Below are 19,566 nucleotides of genomic sequence, written 5' to 3' on the forward strand. Positions count from 1 at the left end.
CAACAAATGTATTATTTGTGTAATCTATGAAATCTTAACATATAGTCGAAAACAACAATTTACATATCGTACTGCCAAAATCTCATAATTGCAAATTTACACATTTTTAAAGCTAAATGTAGCAAATATTGTACTTTTTCTTTTCAAGATCAAAACAGATCAAATGTAAGTAATTGCAACTGGATTGGAGTGTTAAGTACAACCTCCAATACTTGGAAGATAGTTTTAATTGAGCCTTTATTTTGAAACTTAAAATTTCTCTTGTTGATCATTGATTATTGTAAACTTGACGCCACGGGATTGTGGCTGAGCAGTAAAATCCGCTTCCTGTCCTTTTAACACAGTGGCTGCTGGGCGTCTCCCTGCCAACACTTAAGACAGGAAAACTGTCTCTTGTTTGTTTTTTTTCTTCTTTTTTTATCTATTTGTTTCAAGACCTGTGTATTGATGTGTCATTTCATTTTATCTCTAGACAACTGAATCAGGTCAACTGGACTTAGTTGTTGTCTCCGAAAGACAAAAACTAAGTCCAGTTGACCTGATTCAATTGATGCCAGATGCCTTTGATCTGGACAAAAGAGAATTTGCACAGACATTTCATTTTATATTTCAGTGAATATAAAAAGTGTAAAGTAAAAAGAAAAAACAGATATAATACTGTAATGGGGCTTGACATCTGATCATTTTGAATTAAGTTATTCGAAGAAAAAAAAAAAGCAGTATATTTAAGTCCAAATGGAAATGACTTTTACCTACATTTTATTACCAACCCTAAAACATCTTTGTAGCCTATATATGAGGGCAAACTGTATCATTAATATAGTATATCTATAATATAGACCGATAAACTAGCTGTCTGTCTATGGGTTCAATGGAAGACTGTTTGTATTGCATTTGATACATAAACATTATGAAAACAAATGTATAAGTTTCTCTCACATGACAGCAGAGTGTAGACAGAGTGTCTGAGGTCATGATAGGAGTGTGTGTGTGTGTGTGTGTGTGTGTGTGTGTGTGTGTGTGTGTGTGTGGGACAATAGTTTGAGTACAAAGGACAGATGGTGGGCTTCACTTCCCGCCCCCCCAGCCTGAAGCCCCGACACAACAATAACACAACAATAACCTTGAAACCAACACACAATAGCATCACACACGCTCTTTAGAAAGCGAGAGGCATGTGCTGTACCACACACAAACACACACAAACACACAGTGAGGCAGATGGATGATGAAGCCTGGAGCCTGGTACTCCTAATCACTCTGCTTAAATGAATAAAGTCTGACTCATTTCACTCGAACAGTTATGAAAAATCATGAGTCATTATTTCCAGACTCATGATCTGATTATATATTTCAACACAGGTTAAAGTAGCCTACTATTGGTTGAAAACAAAGCAGGGATCATGTTATTTCAGATTTGAAAGCTTTTTATTTGATTCTTTTAAGAAATTTTAGTCTGTTGTACAACTAAAATGATAAAAAAAAAAATTTGTTTAGAGCTCTCAGGAATATAACGTCATACATCACCAAACTGAAATAGCTACTTAAGTGAACAGATAGTTAGGCTACTTAAAAATATTTGGCGACTTAAGTTTAGCTAGCTAATTTATAGGTTGTAGCCATCCTTGTTTACCATATTAGATATTGTAGCCTATAGGCTATAACAGAAAGTGTATTTCACATGTTTACAAAATGTCAAATGAAACAAAGATAAAAGTCCAACTATCAAGTTTTCTTTGTTAGCATTAGCATACCGGCTAAAACTGATGAGTTTGATGCTACAATAGTAGGCTACGCTATACAGTATTACACTACATTGTCATTTCAGTACATTATAGTGTTGTTTGAGGACTTTTATGAAGAAATTTATTTTTCAAATTCAACTAGAAAGACGGTGTGTTGGTGTGTTGGTGTTTTAGTGCGAAACAACTTTCCCGTTTTATCCACTGATGTTTAACACAGTCTTTCTTGCTCCTTTTCCAACATTCAGTTATGGTTTCAAATTTGTTTTTAAATCTGCCATAATAAATTAACTTGTGAATGCTTAATGCTGACTTTCAAACTAAAGCTTCGCTACTGCTATGTGTAGGGATGGATAATCAACTAACAGGGTCATTTTATTCAAGTGTCTCAAAATATTAACAGCTTTTGACTGTTGTTTTAAACCAGTCTACATAATAACATGTGTCATATTTGCCCCTGGAAAACATCACACCCCCACTGTGCAGCCTCTTCCGTGCTCCTCATACAATTAGCCATCAGCTGACAGTCCACATCTGCACAGTTTAGAGGCTGATCAAGGTCAATCTGTTTTGTCTGGGGATTTTATGAGCAGAAGGAGCCTCTCTATAAGCTCTCATCACCACCACCACCACCACCACCAACGTTTTTATCATCGTCGTCACTGCCGCCTGTGATCAAAGGATTAGGCGTATGATGGCACCCCCTGGGGATACATGTATCCGTAACAGTGTGGTGTTAATCTGCCTTGCTAAAAAGCACAATGGGTTTGCATCACTTGGCATAGGCTGGCTAATAATGGTCCAAAGATATCCGCTTATGTCCCTGCTGTTGGAAATACCATATCTTGCCTAAAGGGCAAAAACAGTTATAGTCGATACACATGCAGGCACAAAGATGGTTTCTCCCATCACACAGTCTCTCTTTGCTTCTTTTTCTTTATGTCCATCTCCATTTTATTGTATTCTTTTTATTCTTTTGGTCTTCTTTTGAGCATTTTCAGTATCAATAGTGTTTAAAGATACTATAAAGGTAGGCCTACGATATAACAGAAAATAAAGATATGTTGACAGCAATATTTGATATTCAGTTCATTGTTTTTCAAGTAAAATGCCATAAATTTGAAAAATCTGCTGCTTTTCCTTTGTTTTATATGACATTTGATTGAATATTTTTGAGTTAAACTGTGTTGTTTGAGCAAAACTCACATTGTGAAGACCTTGCAATTGGCTGGGGGAAACTGTGATGGACATTTCTACTTTCTAGTATCATATAGAGTCAATAAAGAATGAATCAACTGAAAAATTCAACAAGGATATAGCACCAACAAAAGCTTGAAATGAAAACGCAAAAGTGTGCTATACTGTACAGTGACGCCTGACTGCTGCGACAAACAATGGACTGTCAGTGTCACTGAACTTGGAGCTTGTCTGGGATGTATGACCGTCAAAGACAGACAATAGGTCTTGAGAGGAGGGAGGGAGGGAGGGAGGGAGGGAGGGTGAGGGCGGCTGTGGTTGTGTGTTTGTGTGTGCGTTCGGAGGAGGTCAGCTTCCTATAGTGCGTCAGTGTCACAGCAGGTCAGGAAAGAGGAGGAGTGGGCCGGTTTGAGGGGGACAGCTGCTCCTGGGGGCCCCATGGGAGAGGATGAGGATGATGACAGCTTCCTCCCCGAGTCAAACAGCGGTTATGGAAATTACAGTGCGACAATGGGGTGGATGCTGATGTGTTTTTGAGTATGAAAACACAAAAGTAATATGTGGAAAGCCGTGTCTGCAATAAAAGTGTAACCACGCCGACACATCACGCTGACCTCACGTCCTCCTGCTGTAGAACCACAACCACTGGATCCATAAAACAACCTCCTCCTTGTGTTGGAGGAAGGAAACAATAATAATTTGTCACTGGCCGGTGACTAATTTGTGCAACCAGTCAGCATGCTGCATTTAGTGGCTCCGTGGAAAATTCTACTTCCTAAAGTGGAAGTCATTGGTATAAATATGTTCTGTTTTGATAGAATTTCCATCCCACTGTGTATTAGTGGCGTAGAAGTACATACAACTTATATTAGTCACTTTTCCATTTTGTCTGAAAGCAGTTATTTGTATTATTTTAACCTTTTGACCCCACATGCGCGTGAGCTGTTACAACAGTGATTTCCCTCTAACACTTTTCAGATGGTTTCAACTTTGATTTAAATCAATATTTTCAGCCCAAACCTTCAGATTGCAGGTTTGGGACTTAACTACCCAAATGTATATGAAATATTTGAAATTAGCAGTGAAATTAATCCTGTATACATATGCATCAACTTCAACAATCTGATATTAACAAACTGTAAAGATTTCCTCAACATTAACCTTCCTCTTGTGTTAGCGTCACCAGTGACCTGTTTTTAGGTTTTTAATGCATAAAGTAACCATATAAATTTGTTTATTGCATCAAGGCTTTTTGACTTAGTCAGGAACCTTTATTTAAACAAAATAAAACTTTTTTTTTTTTCAAAAAATTCTAAATGTTCTGGTTCGGTTTATGACATTTATAATGATAAAACGGTTTTGAGAGTTATAACTGATAAAAACAAGTGCAAAACCTTTTCATGGATAAGGAAGCATAACCAAGATATGAGAAACAAATAGGATGATAAATAATTGTTTTTAGTTTGTTTTACAACTGATTTAAGACCCGGGTTAAAACTGACCCTAACACCAGAGGTGGTAGCAGAAAGCTGACAAGAGGAAGGTGAAATTGAAGTCAAGGGGTATACTGACAAAAAAGGCCCAGGGGTCCCCTCCAAAAAATATTAAAACTAACATTTTCATGGATCATGGATGGACCAAGAGAAGATTGAATGAAAAAAAAATGTTTTTAGTGTATTCTACATCTGATTTAAGAGCAGAAAGCCAACACAAGACTATAACTTGTGTGTGTGTGTAGGAGCAAAAACTTGTGTGAAGGAGCAAAAACTGAGCTCAAGTCAAAAATATGCTGTGTCCTGCTTTCCAATGCATTCTTTCTGCCTGTGATATATTTATCACTTCAGAGAGTGATGCATGTGCAGCCAGATGGTAATGAAAGGTGTGTGTGTATGTGTGTGTGTGCAGCAGCAGCAGCAGCGGCAGACTGTGGTAATTGAAATGAGATGGGTGTAGTACGCCGACATGCTTTGTCACTGCCGCTGGCCCGGCTCCAGCGTGGCCTGCAGGGACCGGAGGGGCGTAGTCCTGATCAGCAGCTGGCCTCACGCTGTCTGACCTCTAACCCCCCCCCTACCCCTACCCCTCCCCCCTTCTACTCACCCACCACCACCAGCTCCGTTAACGCCCACTATCAGTCTGCCTCTCCCTGGCCCCATGACGCCCTCTGTCATTATGAAGAGTTTAGGGTGTGTGTGTGTGTGTGTGTGTGCAGTGGTCTCGGTTCATTTTTTTTTTTCACACAACCTCCCAGATGAAAACACATGGTTAGAGCTGCACAAGGCAACACAGTGTTTAAAACTAATGTCACCTTTTCTGAGTAAAGTAAAGCAAAACAAAACAAAAACATCGACTCTAGCTGAAACACAGGGCTATAACCTCGGCTCACTGCTTCATTGTTGCATTTTAATCACTTTTTAACGTTACGCAATGTGATGAAGATAGTGTCACTAAGCCTAAAGCACAGATTACCAATCGTATTTTGACCCCACAAAACAAGTCAGTATCTGTTTGCAGCCCGTAAAACTAGAGCGGCCTTCATCAAACAGATTCTCTTGTGAAGGATTTGAAGATTTAAAAGCCTGAAGAGCTGAAACAATCCAACGTTTCACAAGAAAACTAACGCACCTAATGTTTGATCATGTATTCATTCAAATAAATGTTGCAATTACTTATCATTAGACTTGACAGTTTGACTTTTTATCATAAGCGTGATACCTCTCTGTGACTTCACCTCACAACACAAAACATTCAGACAAATCCAGTGGTAAAAGTGTTTTTATTTGGCAACAAAACCAGTTTAAACAAGTTGAACAATCTCCTTTAAAACCAAGACACACATAAAACACATAAAAGAACAAACAAACACACACATATATACAACTAAAATGTTTTCAAAGTTGTGATTTTAAGGTTATGGCATTTGAAGCCGACCTGACAAGATGGAAGCAGAGTCGATACGAAGTAGAAATAAACAGCCAGTCGGTGTGAAATCTGATGCTCTCAGATCAGTGGAGGTCGGTCGGTCGGTGGGCGTCTCCCTCTGTCTGAAGGGCAGCAGATGCAGATCTGAGACCTGAGATGGAGGACACTTAGGACTGCAGGAAGTAGTCCACACGCAGAGGAGGCAAAAATAACCTCCCTGTCCTCTCACACACACTCACACAGTCACACACACACACGAACAACAAAGCAGCTTCTGAATTCAAACATCCTAGCTGGTATCTTCATACTGATCAATCTCATTAACTCTCTAATTAACGGAGGTAGTCCTGACCTGCAGTGGAGTAATTAGAGAGTTTGTACAAAGCTGATCAGTGTGATAGATATGACTATGAGTGCACCTTTCAATACTCAACACAATTAAAACAGCAGTACTTTTGATTCTGGTGCACAAACTTTTGCTACTTTGTTCTTTGTTTTGTTTTACCTGATTTGAACGAAAACTTTCATCTTGTTTAAAACCCTGCAGCTCACTCGCTTCACTAAGGCACAGAGAAAACTATCCAACCTCGCAGTAAAACCATCCAAACAATGCTTTCAAATAAAAAAAAGGATCGAATGTAACTGAACACAACTAATCTCGAAAAGTCGGTTTTATTGCAACATCCCTCCTGCATCGTCCTTCTTGAAACGTGCTTGTCCCCTTTTTTCAGGAGAGACAGGAGTCGAGGTGCTGGTTGATCTTTGACTCCTGAACTTTTGCTTGGCACACGGGGCAACTGACCATCAGCGCAGAGGAAGAGGAGGAGGAAGAAGAGGTGGTAACACTGTTCAACCCTGCAGAGGAATGTTGAGAAGATGTAGCGGATAAAGAGGAGGAGGAAGAGGAGGAGGAGGTGGTGGCCGTGGCAGTTCTTTGCTGCATTGCAGGTGTTTTTGTTTTCGTTGACTCCCTCGATGCGGCTGCTGCTGCTGCTCCTGAATCGCTGCCTAATGTTTTCTGGAAGAAGTCGAAGATGCTGGCTGAGCTGTTGCGCTCGTCCCACGGCCTCTTCCTCGACGTCTGACCCCCAACACCACCACCACCAGCACCAGAAGCAGCACCACCACCAGCGGCAGAAGAAGCTCCTGCTGCACCGTCACTGCTGGAATGATTGAAGTATTTAGACTGTAGTGGTTTAGTGGGGCTGCCTTTGTTCCACTGAGATGATGAACTTTGTTGTTTAGGAAAGGAGGAAGAAGCAGAGGTAGCAGTGCTGTTGGTCTTTGGCGAGGTCAGTGGGTCTCTTTTAGTGTCTGTATTTGACTGGCCTCCTGATTTCCTCACACCCACGCTGGTAAAAAGATCCTCAATAGACTTTTGCTTGATCTTCTCTGCTCCCTGGCTGCTCTGGCTGCTGCTGCTGCTGCTGCTGCTACGATGGGGTTTAGGGATTCTGACCGGCGAACCACCGATGTTGACAAAAACCCTCGTGTTACCGACAGACCTCTTCACAGGCGGCTTCGGTCCCCCGGAGGTGAGAGTCCTTGCTGGGGGAGAGGGGGTGAGGAGCTTCTTGGGAGGAGAGACGGGCAGAGCAGGCGCTGGTGGTTTGGGGGACGGGGAGGAAGACGTGGAGGACTGGGACTTCCCTCCGAGCAGGAAGCCTTTGCCACTGAAGGGGATGATGTTCCTGATATCCTGTAATCCAGAACCTGAGAGAGAAGAAAGTGGACGGATCAGAGACAAGCAACAAATAATTTGTGACATTTGAGTAATTAGTGTGTGTATCATGTAAATAAATTATGCAATTAATCATTTGTTTTCATTATTCTGAATTTGTATGCCATTATGTCACCAAATAATTTCCAGGAGATTGTAGCTAGGTATACTAGTGCATACAAAATAATTAACCCAAATAACTTCAGATAAGACCAGACCCAGATAAGTATTAAAGGGATAGTTCGACATTTTGGCAAATTGGCCCATTGCCATAATCCCTATAGTCATAGCAGTAGGTTCATTACCTTTAATTGTCAGTGCAAGCTAGCAGAGCCGTGAGCTGCTCAGAGCTACGCTACGGAGGCTAAAGGGATTTCTTGGTTTCCCTCATCAAACTCATCAAATACACAATCCAACAACTCCAAAACGCTCTGGTGGACAAGTTGTGACCTGCACATTCACCACACTATGAGATGATAACAGAACGTTACCAGACTGAGTTGTTTTCGAGGTAAATTCAGAGACTGCTTGCTGGAAAACTGCCTCCGACAGGAACGTGCATCAGCGGTTTTGCATGAATTTACCTCGGCAATGGGCCAATTTGCCAAAATGTTGAACTATCTCTTTAAGATAAATATATTTCCATACAATAGTTTCCATTTTCCATACTTCTCCAGACCTGGAAATTTATAAAATCAAATTCCATGCTTTACCATACTTGCGTAAGAACCCTGTAATACACTGTAATCACATCCATAAATACACATCTGTTCCTGCTGGATAAACACAGAGGAAGTTACCTGCAGCACTTGTGACTGTACTCGAAGGCTTCCCGTTCCCTGGCGTCTTCTTATCCACCGTCTTCCCGTCCTTTTTCCCGTCCTTCTTGCCTTTCTTGCCGTATCCTTCGGGCTCTTTGACCTTGGTGTACGTCCCACCACACGACCTCCTGTGGTCCTCCCACCAGGGGTCCAGAGAGGACGGAGCTCGGTTCATGGCCCTCTTCACGTAGCCAAAGTAAGGCTTGCGGGTCTGGCAGGGCCCGTCGCATCGCCACCAGTGCTGCCGGTAAACGTCGACCTCGTCGTGGAAGCTGTGGTAGATCTGCGAGAGAGGTTTCAGATGATTATTTTACTGTTTTATATTTAATATTTGCGAACCTCTTAAAATTAATGAATTAAAATACACCCACTGAAATATTTGTCCCAGTGGCCTTGTTGATCCGGTTCATATGTTTGCAGAACTCGGGTCCGTGACCATCTCTGTCTCTGTTGTTCTGGGTCACAAACAGGAGGGCGTGAATCATTTCATGGAGGAGAGTCTGGGGAAACAAACAAACAACAAAAAGACTTTAGATTAGAAGACAAGACAATGAGACAATAAAGACTTAAAAGAAAAGAAAAGAAAAACAAAACAGTAAAACAATTAAACAATTTTAAAGGCTCCTATAGAGACCAGATGTAAACCGATAGCAGCTTTGCTTAGGGCTGATTAATAACTTCATAGCATTCTCGGACTTGTCCAAACAGGACATTAATTTGTACACCACAATTTGCAAACAGCTGACTTGCACTGTGCCATCTGGAGACACGAAGCAGCAGTCTCATAACATCATTGTAGGCCACATTAGCCTCCACATGCTGCTGTTTTTGTATCGCCCCCAAAGATTGACTGTATACATAGGGGTACAGTAGGCAGCAATGAGTTAGCCTGACCATATAATTTGCAGCATTGTCTATACACATCTCTATTATATCAGTGATGTCTTCACATATGAAATGCCCAAGATAATTTGTTGATAGATACAAATTCTACAAAGATGCAAATTATAATGTGTCCAACAAACTGAAATATTAGAAAAATTGTTAGTTGAATGGAATGGGATCCAAATGAGTTGATGAGATACTACATCATTTTAACTCTCCAGCTCACCTCAACTAGGTCTTTTCTAGGTCTCAGCTTCAGCAGCGGCTCACTGAGTCTGATTGAACACAGTCCACCTCGGCCCTCGTAGGAACACACACCAGCACACCTGCAAGAAGAGGTAAACACACAGTCGTTTCATAAAACCCCACAGAGGACAGCGTTCAGGTATCAGCACCGTTGGTTTACTTAGACTAACTAAAGTGGTATGCTGCTTACAGTTCATTATTGTACTATCAAAAATCAATCAAGATCAAAAAATTGAATTATAATGTCTCTGACTGACCCAACTCAGAGTGACACAAAATACACTTCCATGTTTTGGAAATACTGGTCTGAACAACTGTACCGTTTTTAGCTTGTGTGTGGACAGACTGTGTGCTGTCTATATTGTTTGTCTATGTTTCTTTGTTTATCTGTCTATTTGTCTGCCTGCCTGTCAATTATTGGACTTGGAGTCTGTAAAATAAAGCTATATATCAGAGAGTCCATGGGCCTTGTAACCCAGCTAATCTTCATACAGCAAATCTAACCTCATTTATGGAAAAAGTCATCATGTAGGTGACTATATTCATCTGCATTGAGACATGGGGTTTTCAATGCTGGTCTCACGTGTTGGTCACAAATTCAAAGTCCCCAGCAATGGTAGCGTTTGGATCTGCTGGCTGAGTTAATAAGAATCTGAAATTGAGCAACTTGAGTACCTAAAAGTGGCTAAGAATCAACAGAACAAATCCACATGATATCAGTAAAATGTGCTGATTGTAAATTCAGCTACAATATGGGACTGGCCTGGCCCATCACATTGTTACTAACAGCACAATACAGGGATGCAAACGGGTCAGGACCAAAAAAGAGAGGAATTGTCTGGCGGGGGGGGTCTCTGTGCAGCTTCTTCATTACATCCAAACAGGCGTTTGGCCTCAGTGTCTCGGACTTCCAGAGCAGCTACAGCGCAGCGTTGTGACCTCAACCATGGTTGAGGAGAGCAGAAATGTTGTTGTAGGCCTGTGCATATTCTCATTTGTCCAGGTCATAGTATTTCAAAGGAGGTTAAATCGAAAGCAACTGGACTTATACTGAGTCTCCACACCAGTTAGTTGGACCAGTCCCAGCCTGGTCAGATGCTACATGAACTGATGAAGCCTCTTGGATGAGAGGTGAAACGTCTTCCTAGACAAATAACTAAGTCCAGTTGAACCTCCTTTGAAAAAAAAAAAAAAAAGTTGTTGGCGGGCTGGTGAATTTTTTTTTTGACACGAGTCAAAAAGAGCGTCAAACCGCGTATCTCGCGTTTGGTCGCGCGTCACAACTCGAGCGAAAAAAAAGCGTTCCTCGTGAAATAGACGAAGACGCGATGGTCCCGTCGCCCAAAAAGAATCGCGTGTATTGCGTCGCAAAAAAAAAAAGTCGCGTCTACCGCGTCGCGCGCCTAATCGCGTCTCGCGCCTAATCGCGTCTCGCGCCTAATCGCGTCTTTGCGTTACGGCCTTTTACACCGCGGACGTAACGAATAAACGGTGACGGTGTGAACGAACAACATAGAACAGGACCAGACGTGGCGTTGTTTCCTCTTTTCACCGACAGCTCCACTCTCCCTTACTTACACTAACTACTGTTATTGTTGAGGCCAGAGAATTGTGGGATTTGTAGTTTTTGACCAATCGCAGGTTGTGCTCTTTCTTTTTTGTGATTTTCCTGGTTCACACATGTATTTTTTTTTTTAGGGGCAAATGCGAGTGAAATGCTCGCCCATGGTGGGCATAAGAAAATTTAAGACCTGTCTAAAATTATTTAAGACTTGAACACAATAATTCAACAAATTTAAGACATTTTAAGGCCTAAAATTTAGATTTTCAAATTTTAGACTTTTTAAGACCCCGCGGATACCCTGTTATAAGTGCATACATATTTTATGATGCTGTGTATTTCAGATGTAGGTTAATATACACACACCTCAGGAGGCCTGTCATTGATTGGTTAAAACAAGGTAATCAGTAGATGGGAATTAACGTCAGATTTAGTCACGGATCACCTTCAAACTCTCCTTGTCATGATATTTGAATTAATTATACATCAACACCAGCATCTAATAACACCACCACCACCACCACCATACCACCGGACTCACAGTGTCATCCTGGGGCTCCACTTCACCTCCACACCGCTCAGCTTCCCCCAGAAGAACGTGTCGTTGAACTCCAGGAACATGGCTCTGACATCGGGACTGGGGTCCAGCGTCTCCCAGGACGCGTCCACGATGGACAGCGGCCTCTCGGGCTGGCCAGCCGCCGGCGGCTTCTTCCAGTAGGGAACAACATCGCTGCTGCTGCCACCACTTCCAGGGGCTACTACTACATCCACCTTTCGTTTCTTACTGCTCTGCCCGAAGTCGTTATCATCAAAACAGCTCGATGGGAGTAGCGACGTCTCATACTCGGTGTCAAACTGCTCCTGCAGCTGGATGGCTAGCAGAAAATCCTCATCCATTACAACACAAAAAACTAAGAAAAAAGGAACCCGACTTCGCTACATCGATGTAGCCCTTAAATAAAATACTAAATATTTGAATATCTCGCTTTAAGTCATGATTTCACCCTAAAATGCACAGTCAACGCATCTTCATAACAACCGGAGGTGTTTGCTAACAGTCGCCAACAGCTCTTCTATGGTATTGACGGTTGACGGCAAACTACTTCCGGTTACGCCACTGCCAACTACCGGTGTGGAGTGTGTACTACAGGGCTGATGTTTATATCAAACAAATACCAATCAAATCAATAAATACATTAATAGAAACGTCACCTAATGTATACAAAACAATTAAACACACACGATGATGATACGCTTTTATTTTACTCCTCGGCTGTGTGTTTAGTTGGTCGTCATCTAACCATATCTACGGTAACAATTTCTGTTACAAACGTCCGTTAAAACTTCTAAAAACTACGCAGTAAGTACATTAAGTAAAAGTCGTGTATTTAAATATAATTTTACAACTACTGTCGTCTTTTCTGTTGCTATCAATACATTCAAAACAACATTTTTTCAGAGATAACCGTCTTTGATTTTTTTTTTTTTTTGTGAAGCGGACAAACGCAAAGCAATGCATGCTGGGAAATGCAGTCTTTAATTCCATGTTGTTGGCCAACGAAAAACCCACCCGAGGTTTTTCTATTGTAATTTAGTGGCACAATTCATAATAAATTGGCCACAAGTCCGATATTTATATGTATATTACAAGTGATACAATCAATTAATGATGTTTTATTGTGCGAACGAATACATATATTATTCATAAATGACAGTTTTGGTGTAATTTGTTGACCAACTGTTTTTCCTGAGTCCCGTGACGTCCCAGGGTGTGAACGAGTTTACAGCTTCCTGTTTGGGTTGCAGGCGGATATGAGCCGAGGACTCTCGGTGAATTCCTCTTCTGTCTGTGTTTATCCTCAATTAGTCAACATTTTGCCTCAGTAAACAAACAACACAAGGCGACGGAAAGATGTCGGAAACTGGAAACCGGCTGCGGAAGCTGCTCGAATCGCCCAATTTCGACCCTCAAAACTACGTGAAGCAGCTGTCACAGCAGTCCGATGGCGACCGAGACCTGCAGGAGCACCGGCAGAAAATCCAAAACCTGGCCGACGAGACGGCTCAAAACCTGAAGAAAAACGTCTACAAGAACTACAGGCAGTTCATCGAGACGGCCAAGGAGATCTCGTACCTGGAGAGCGAGATGTACCAGCTGAGCCACATCCTGACGGAGCAGAAGAGCATCATGGAGAGCATCACCCAGGCCCTGCTGTCCGCCGACAAGGACGAGACCTCCAAGGAGATGCAGGCTGCTTTCCCCAAGGAGACGGAGGAGCTGAAGCAGAGGACCCTCACCTCCCTGCTGGAGAAAGTGGAGGGGGGTAAGAACATCATGGAGGACACCCCAGGGAGGCATCTGGTCTACAATGGAGACCTGGTTGAGTTTGATGTGGACAACATGTCCCCCATCCAGAAGGTGCACGCTTTCCTCATGAACGACTGCCTGTTGATCGCCACCTGGCTGCCAAACCGCAGGGGCACCGTCAAGTACAAGTACAACGCCCTGTACGACCTGGAGAGCTTCGCCGTGGTCAACGTCAAGGACAACCCCCCCATGAAGGACATGTTCAAGATCCTCATGTTCCCGGACAGCCGCATCTTCCAGGCGGAGAACAGCAAGATCAAGAAGGAGTGGCTGGAGATCCTGGACGAGACCAAGAAGAACAAAGTCACCAAGGACAAGCACAAGAAGGAGGAGCAGCAGCAGGTGGTGGAGGCGCCCACGTCTCCCGTGAGAGCCGAGGTGTCCACCAACCCCTTCGACGTGGAGGACGACGAGACCCCGGACTCCGAGGAGAGCGTGGACCTGAGTCTGGAGTGGATCCAGGAGCTGCCGGAGGATCTGGACGTCTGCATCGCCCAGAGGGACTTCGAGGGCGCCGTGGACCTGCTGGACAAGCTCAACGAGTACCTCAAAGACCAGCCGGTCACCCAGAGGGTCAAAGAGCTGCGGTCCAAGGTGGACGAGCGCGTGCGGCAGCTGACCGAGGTCCTGGTGTTCGAGCTGTCCCCGGACCGGTCCCTCCGTGGAGGGCCCAAGGCCACCAGGCGGGCCGTGTCCCAGCTCATCAGACTAGGTGCTGCTGCGGTTTTCACCAGTATACACATAATACAAGACATTATACATCAACAGACAGTCAGCTGGATACACTCACATTAGTTTCACCTTTCACAGGGCCGGCCCTAGGATTTTGGTGGCCCTAAACAAGATTTTTGTTTGTGGCCCACTCTAAACGCAAACACCAAATCACTGGTTAAAACTGAATACAGACATGTTTATGCCCTCTGAGGTTTGGGGCCATTTCTCGACTTTTACATATTTTCTTAAATTTATCTTTTTAAGATTGCAGATGTAACAATACTCAAGTGTTTTATGTTTAATATATTAGAACCTCTGCTGTAAGCACACTGAGGCCAATTTGCACTAGAACACTGTATAAAGAAATAATTTAGGCCAAATGCTAGAAATTTGAGGTCTGCTTTTTGAAAAATTTCAAATCTCTTGTGAAAACACACCTTCAGTCATGAGAATGAACTGTTTTGGCGCTTGAAATAGGATATGAATACAGTAATAGATAAGTGTAGAAAACTCTAAAGTCTAAAATGAAATTTTGTAAGATTGTTTTTTGAGCACAAATGTTGTCATTCTGCCGTTCTATTTTCACCAAATGTCTCAAATCTGCGATAAAAGAAGCTGAATATTGACTTCAAATTACATAAAGCTCATAGCGTGCACGTGCAGACCTCAGGATGTTTAAATGACTTGATGAACCCCGGTACCTTTCTGATCATGTGGCCCCCCACCTAACGGCTGTGGCCCTAAACAACCGCATAGAGTGTTTATGCCAGGGGCCGGCCCTGACCTTTCACCTCACCTTGTCAGTAGCTGAGGGAGTGAATGTCTCTGCATCACCTCCTTCAGTGTAATATTTGCATTTATTTTGCATGTAGTAGCACGATCATTTAAAACACTTGTAAAGAGCATGCAGAAACAACCTGATGTCAATTTTTAGAGGCTGCTAAAGTGTGATTTTATATAAAGAAAATAAGGAAAATAGTGAAAAACATCCATCTTTAAACGCTCACTTTACTATTAATGTGGACAAATGGCAAATCACCACAACTGAGAAACTGAAGCTGTTATTAAACTTGCCTTAGGTTTGTTTTTAGTCGATCCACCTACTGACTAATCAGCTACTTGGTTTAAATTGAGTGAGAGTGGCACCTCCTTTTTTTTTTGGAAAACTTTCTTTTTTATCACACAGGATTTAAAGTTATTGATTTCAAAATATTTGCACATTAGGATACTATAGATAGAAAAGATATATGTGATAATGATTCCAGATTTCATAATTTTTGCACCATCATTCTGCACAGAATTGTGGGACATACATTAGATTATATACACAATTGCAGTGTTAAGATATACTTTTCATCTGTATATGCAGTTTACAAGACCAGAGAAAAATACAATTGATAAGAAGATACACAACAGATGGATTTTACAGATACTGAAATTGTGAGTCAAAAACTACCTCAGAAAAAAAGCTTTTTGATTTACCACTCACCCAAGATTTTATTTTTATTTTTTTTAAATGACCAAATTTCACATTAATTTCTTCCTCCTAAACTATAGTATAGTCATTGTTTATTGAATATGACATCCTATTTATCTGAATTTATTGTTTTTTGGCCTAAAGACAGTCAAATACCGAGATCCGAATCCATAAATATGATCAGAATGAGTCACAGTATGTTGTAAACACCTTTATCAGGCTTTACTTTAATATCACAAATCACAGCTCTAACCCTGGAAAAGAGAATAAAATGTCAAAATCTACTGTAGACTTGCAGTGTAATTCTGCACACACCACCACATACATTCATACATTAACATTCATTCTGTCTTATTATCTGCTGTGCTGCAGGTCAGTCCACCAAGGCCTGTGAGCTGTTCCTGAAGAACCGCGCCGCCGCCGTCCAGACGGCCATACGGCAGCTTCGCATCGAGGGAGCCACGCTGCTCTACATCCACAAGCTCTGCAACATCTTCTTCACCAGCCTGTTGGAGACGGCCAAGGAGTTCCAGATGGACTTTGCCGGAAACACGGGCTGCTACTCGGCCTTCGTGGTCTGGTCCAAATCAGCCATGAGGATGTTTGTGGACGCTTTCAGCAAACAGGTACGAAGGAGATGAAGTCAGGAGGATGTGATATCTCATTTGAAAGCTTGCTGAGGTCTAATTATATCCTAAATATATCCTTTTCTGCCTGAGCCAGGTGTTCGACAGTAAGGAGAGCCTGTCGACAGCAGCCGAGTGCGTTAAAGTGGCCAAGGAGCACTGTCAGCAGCTGACGGAGATCGGGCTGGACCTGACCTTCACCCTGCAGTCGCTGCTGGTCAAAGACGTCAAGGCGGCGCTGCACAGCTACAAGGACATCATCATCGAAGCCACCAAGCACCGAAACTCGGAGGAGATGTGGAGGAGGATGAACCTCATGACCCCCGAGGCTCTGACTAAACTCAAGGTCGGCCTGGCTTTTGTGTTTGTTTGTCTTGTTTTGACTCATTTTCTTCTAGTTTAGTCAGAAACATCTTTAAAAATCCAGTTGCTTGAATTATTTATCAAGCAAGAACAGCGAGGATGTGCTGTTTCTGCTGTTTTTTATACCACTGTGAACTGTTTTTTGGGGGGTTTAAATGTTTAATGTCAGACTTAAAGAGGAACTATGCAGGATTGTTAGCTTAACTATGGTACATTTTTACTTTAATTAAACAGCTCTTGGCTGAAAACCAACCAAAGCTCTCATCTCTGCAGCACAGCGACACAAACGTGCCCTGTAACCAGTAATCTCTTGTTTGATAGATAAGAAGACTACACAAATATACACATCATAACATGGTAGATGATAAATAACGTTATCCACCGCTCCATGGATTGATTTCTCACCGGCTTCGTTGAAAACAAATGCACATGACCGGGAGGAGGGTTAGCAACACAGAGGAGAAGAGACAGGACTTGCGTAGTTCCCCTTTAAGAAAATTGTGATTGTGATGTTGTTTTTCGTTTTTTATGAATAAAACACTAATTCATGGATTGAAAAGAAACCTACTAATAGACATCTGCTAATGGTGAGGATATTGACATATCAGACTCTGAGTTTTATTGTTTATTGTTTAATATGGATCCCTATTAGTTGACGCCTTGGCGACAACTAATCTTCCTGGCGTCCAGCACATAAAAATGGAAAACAAACAGGAAAAAGCTGCTGCAAGGTGTCAGAGTACCAATATATTCATATAATGTAAAAGAAATTTAAAAAACCACTACAAAAAGTAGTTTGTAGTTTGTGTTAAAGCAGAAGTAAGCAGAATTTTTGTGTTAATATAAGTCTTAAATAGTTATATCTTCCGACGGCAATCACTTTTAAAGAGTGTTTGGTCTGAAACACGGGTCTGTCAGTCACTCTGCTCTGCTGTAAGCCAAGGAGAAAACTTTCCTTGTATCCTACAACCTTTATCCAATGAGGAGAGAGAACGGCATAAAGGGGCGGTCCTCTCTGTGTGTGCAGCCAAGGGATGCGCGTGCATGTGGTGACGTAGGGACGAGGGCGGGGACTGCTAACTCCATCGGCTGACAGGAAGTTAGCCAAAACCACCGGATCGCTTACTTCTGCTTTAACTTTGTGTTTGTCTTCTTTCAGGACGAGATGCGCAGCTGCGGCATGGGCAGCTTCGAGCAGTACACGGGCGACGACTGCTGGGTGAACCTGAGCTACACCATCGTGGCCTTCACCAAGCAGATGATGAGCTTCCTGGAGGAAGGCCTGAAGCTCTACTTCCCCGAGCTGCACATGGTGCTGCTGGAGAGCCTGAGGGAGATCATCCTGGTGGCCGTGCAGCACGTGGACTACAGCCTCCGCTGCGAGCAGGACCCCGAGAAGAAGGCCTTCATCGTGCAGAACGCCTCCTTCCTCCACGACACGGTGCTGCCCGTGGTGGAGCGGCGGTTCGAGGAGGGCGTGGGCAAACCGGCCAAACAGCTGCAGGACCTGAGGAAGAGCACCAGGCCGGTCCGGATCAACCCGGAGAGCACCACGTCTGTGGTCTGAGACTGATGATGGGAACTGCTTTAGCTTGTCCAATCTGCAAACGTCCTGGCAATTTCAAGTCCCTCTGTAGAAATAACCTGGTTGTTTTGATTCTGCAGGACAGGAAGTGACAGATGCATCATGGGAAGAGCATTAACAACAGAAAAATACCTCATGATAGGTAAAAAACAAAACATAAAGCTACTTTGCACCTGAATTTGTACTGTGTGTCTCATAAGAATTTACCCATTTTGATTTAGCCTATACTGATTGAAAATGATCGGCCTACTGATTTTCTGATCAGATTGGCAATATTATCAATGTTATGTGCAGTTTTTGGGCTCATGTGTGTGTGCGACCCTGTTTGCTTTGAAACTGGACACAGAACAGAGATCTTTCTGGAGTAAATCTGTGCACTCGCTGAGAAAATGTTTATGTTGTTTCACAGTGCGGAGGATGTTTGATCCAGTTAAGTCCAATCAATCAATCACTGATTGGTTTTCAGGCTGCTGGATCGCTATTAGACACTAAATAGTATGCTAGCATACTAGTACTGATTTAAAAAAGGGATGACTGAGAAGAAGATGCACTGGTAAATGTTCACTGTTATTAAAGTCAAAATGTACAAGTTTGTGTTTGACAGCAACACATGAAATTTTAATAAAGCCCAACTGAGCACAAGAACAGTCTCTGTGTCTCTGTGTCTTCACACTCCGTCCTGCTGCAGCAGCTCAGGTGGAGCTGCACCGTGCTGACAACAGCTCCGTTCCCAGTGAGTCCGTGAGCACAATAACAAAACCCTGGAGCTGACGGCCACTGCAGCTTTGATTTTCCCTGTGAAGAGGCCAAGTTACACTGCAGATATGAGAAATACATATTTTATACATCATATATTGTCATTCTTTACCATCACTAGATAAATCATATTGTGGACTTTTTCACAGCAGCTATTGGACTTGAAATCACAAGTGCAACTAATAAAGTTAATATTGTCTTCTGCAGTCAATCTAATCTTCAGACTTTTATTATGAAAATCTATTATCCCATTCTGATTAAACACCTTTCTGAGATGAAAAAGGGTAATAAATGTATATTCCTTTTAATTTAATTTTCTTCCATTAAAATCATCTACGTTTGATAGGATATGGAGAGAAACTGAAGTGCTGCCAAATTAAAGTAGGCTACATGCCTCTTCAGAATAAAAGCACTGTAATTCATTCATGCATTGATCATTTTTCATAGGTCAAATAATACCAAAATAAGAGTTTACGTCCTTGTTCATGATCCTTGTTTGGTGCAAACACTGCCCTCCTGTGGCAGCTCAGAACGATGAAATATTAAATATGATGATGGATTTAGTCTCTATAGATGTCAA

At 42.4% G+C, this 19,566-nt stretch overlaps 2 protein-coding genes across 2 annotated transcripts; one reads left to right on the forward strand and one right to left on the reverse strand.

Annotated features, from left to right (window-relative positions):
• Nucleotides 1-5,696: 5,696 nt before the first annotated feature.
• Nucleotides 5,697-12,166, reverse strand: sprtn (SprT-like N-terminal domain). Its single transcript, XM_085771148.1, has 5 exons — nucleotides 11,636-12,166; nucleotides 9,514-9,613; nucleotides 8,774-8,902; nucleotides 8,382-8,685; nucleotides 5,697-7,574 (listed from the first exon to the last, which is right to left on the reverse strand). Exons 1-5 carry the CDS (start codon nucleotides 11,992-11,994, stop codon nucleotides 6,589-6,591), a joined length of 1,878 nt encoding a protein of 625 aa, XP_085627274.1. The 5' UTR covers nucleotides 11,995-12,166; the 3' UTR covers nucleotides 5,697-6,588.
• A 708-nt stretch (nucleotides 12,167-12,874) lies between these two features.
• On the forward strand, nucleotides 12,875-18,353 carry exoc8 (exocyst complex component 8). The gene is made up of 4 exons (XM_085770615.1): nucleotides 12,875-14,177; nucleotides 16,029-16,282; nucleotides 16,380-16,628; nucleotides 17,805-18,353. Exons 1-4 carry the CDS (start codon nucleotides 13,010-13,012, stop codon nucleotides 18,210-18,212), a joined length of 2,079 nt encoding a protein of 692 aa, XP_085626741.1. The 5' UTR covers nucleotides 12,875-13,009; the 3' UTR covers nucleotides 18,213-18,353.
• The last annotated feature ends 1,213 nt before the right edge of the window (nucleotides 18,354-19,566 follow it).

This window comes from Trachurus japonicus, chromosome 24 (assembly GCF_045865225.1).
Source record: "Trachurus japonicus isolate A0001 chromosome 24, Traja_1.0".
Taxonomy (NCBI): Eukaryota; Metazoa; Chordata; class Actinopteri; order Carangiformes; family Carangidae; genus Trachurus; species Trachurus japonicus.

Excerpts from the sequence above, each read along its gene's own strand:
- sprtn (XM_085771148.1), bottom strand. The coding sequence starts at position 11,994 with ATGGATGAGGATTTTCTGCTAGCCATCCAGCTGCAGGAGCAGTTTGAC. Across the intron at positions 9,614-11,635 it reads TGGAGCCCCAGGATGACACT|GTGTGCTGGTGTGTGTTCCT; the intron begins GTGAGTCCGGTG and ends CTCTTCTTGCAG. Across the intron at positions 7,575-8,381 it reads TACAGTCACAAGTGCTGCAG|GTTCTGGATTACAGGATATC; the intron begins GTAACTTCCTCT and ends CTTCTCTCTCAG.
- exoc8 (XM_085770615.1), top strand. The coding sequence starts at position 13,010 with ATGTCGGAAACTGGAAACCGGCTGCGGAAGCTGCTCGAATCGCCCAAT. Across the intron at positions 16,283-16,379 it reads TGGACGCTTTCAGCAAACAG|GTGTTCGACAGTAAGGAGAG; the intron begins GTACGAAGGAGA and ends TGCCTGAGCCAG. Across the intron at positions 16,629-17,804 it reads AGGCTCTGACTAAACTCAAG|GACGAGATGCGCAGCTGCGG; the intron begins GTCGGCCTGGCT and ends GTCTTCTTTCAG.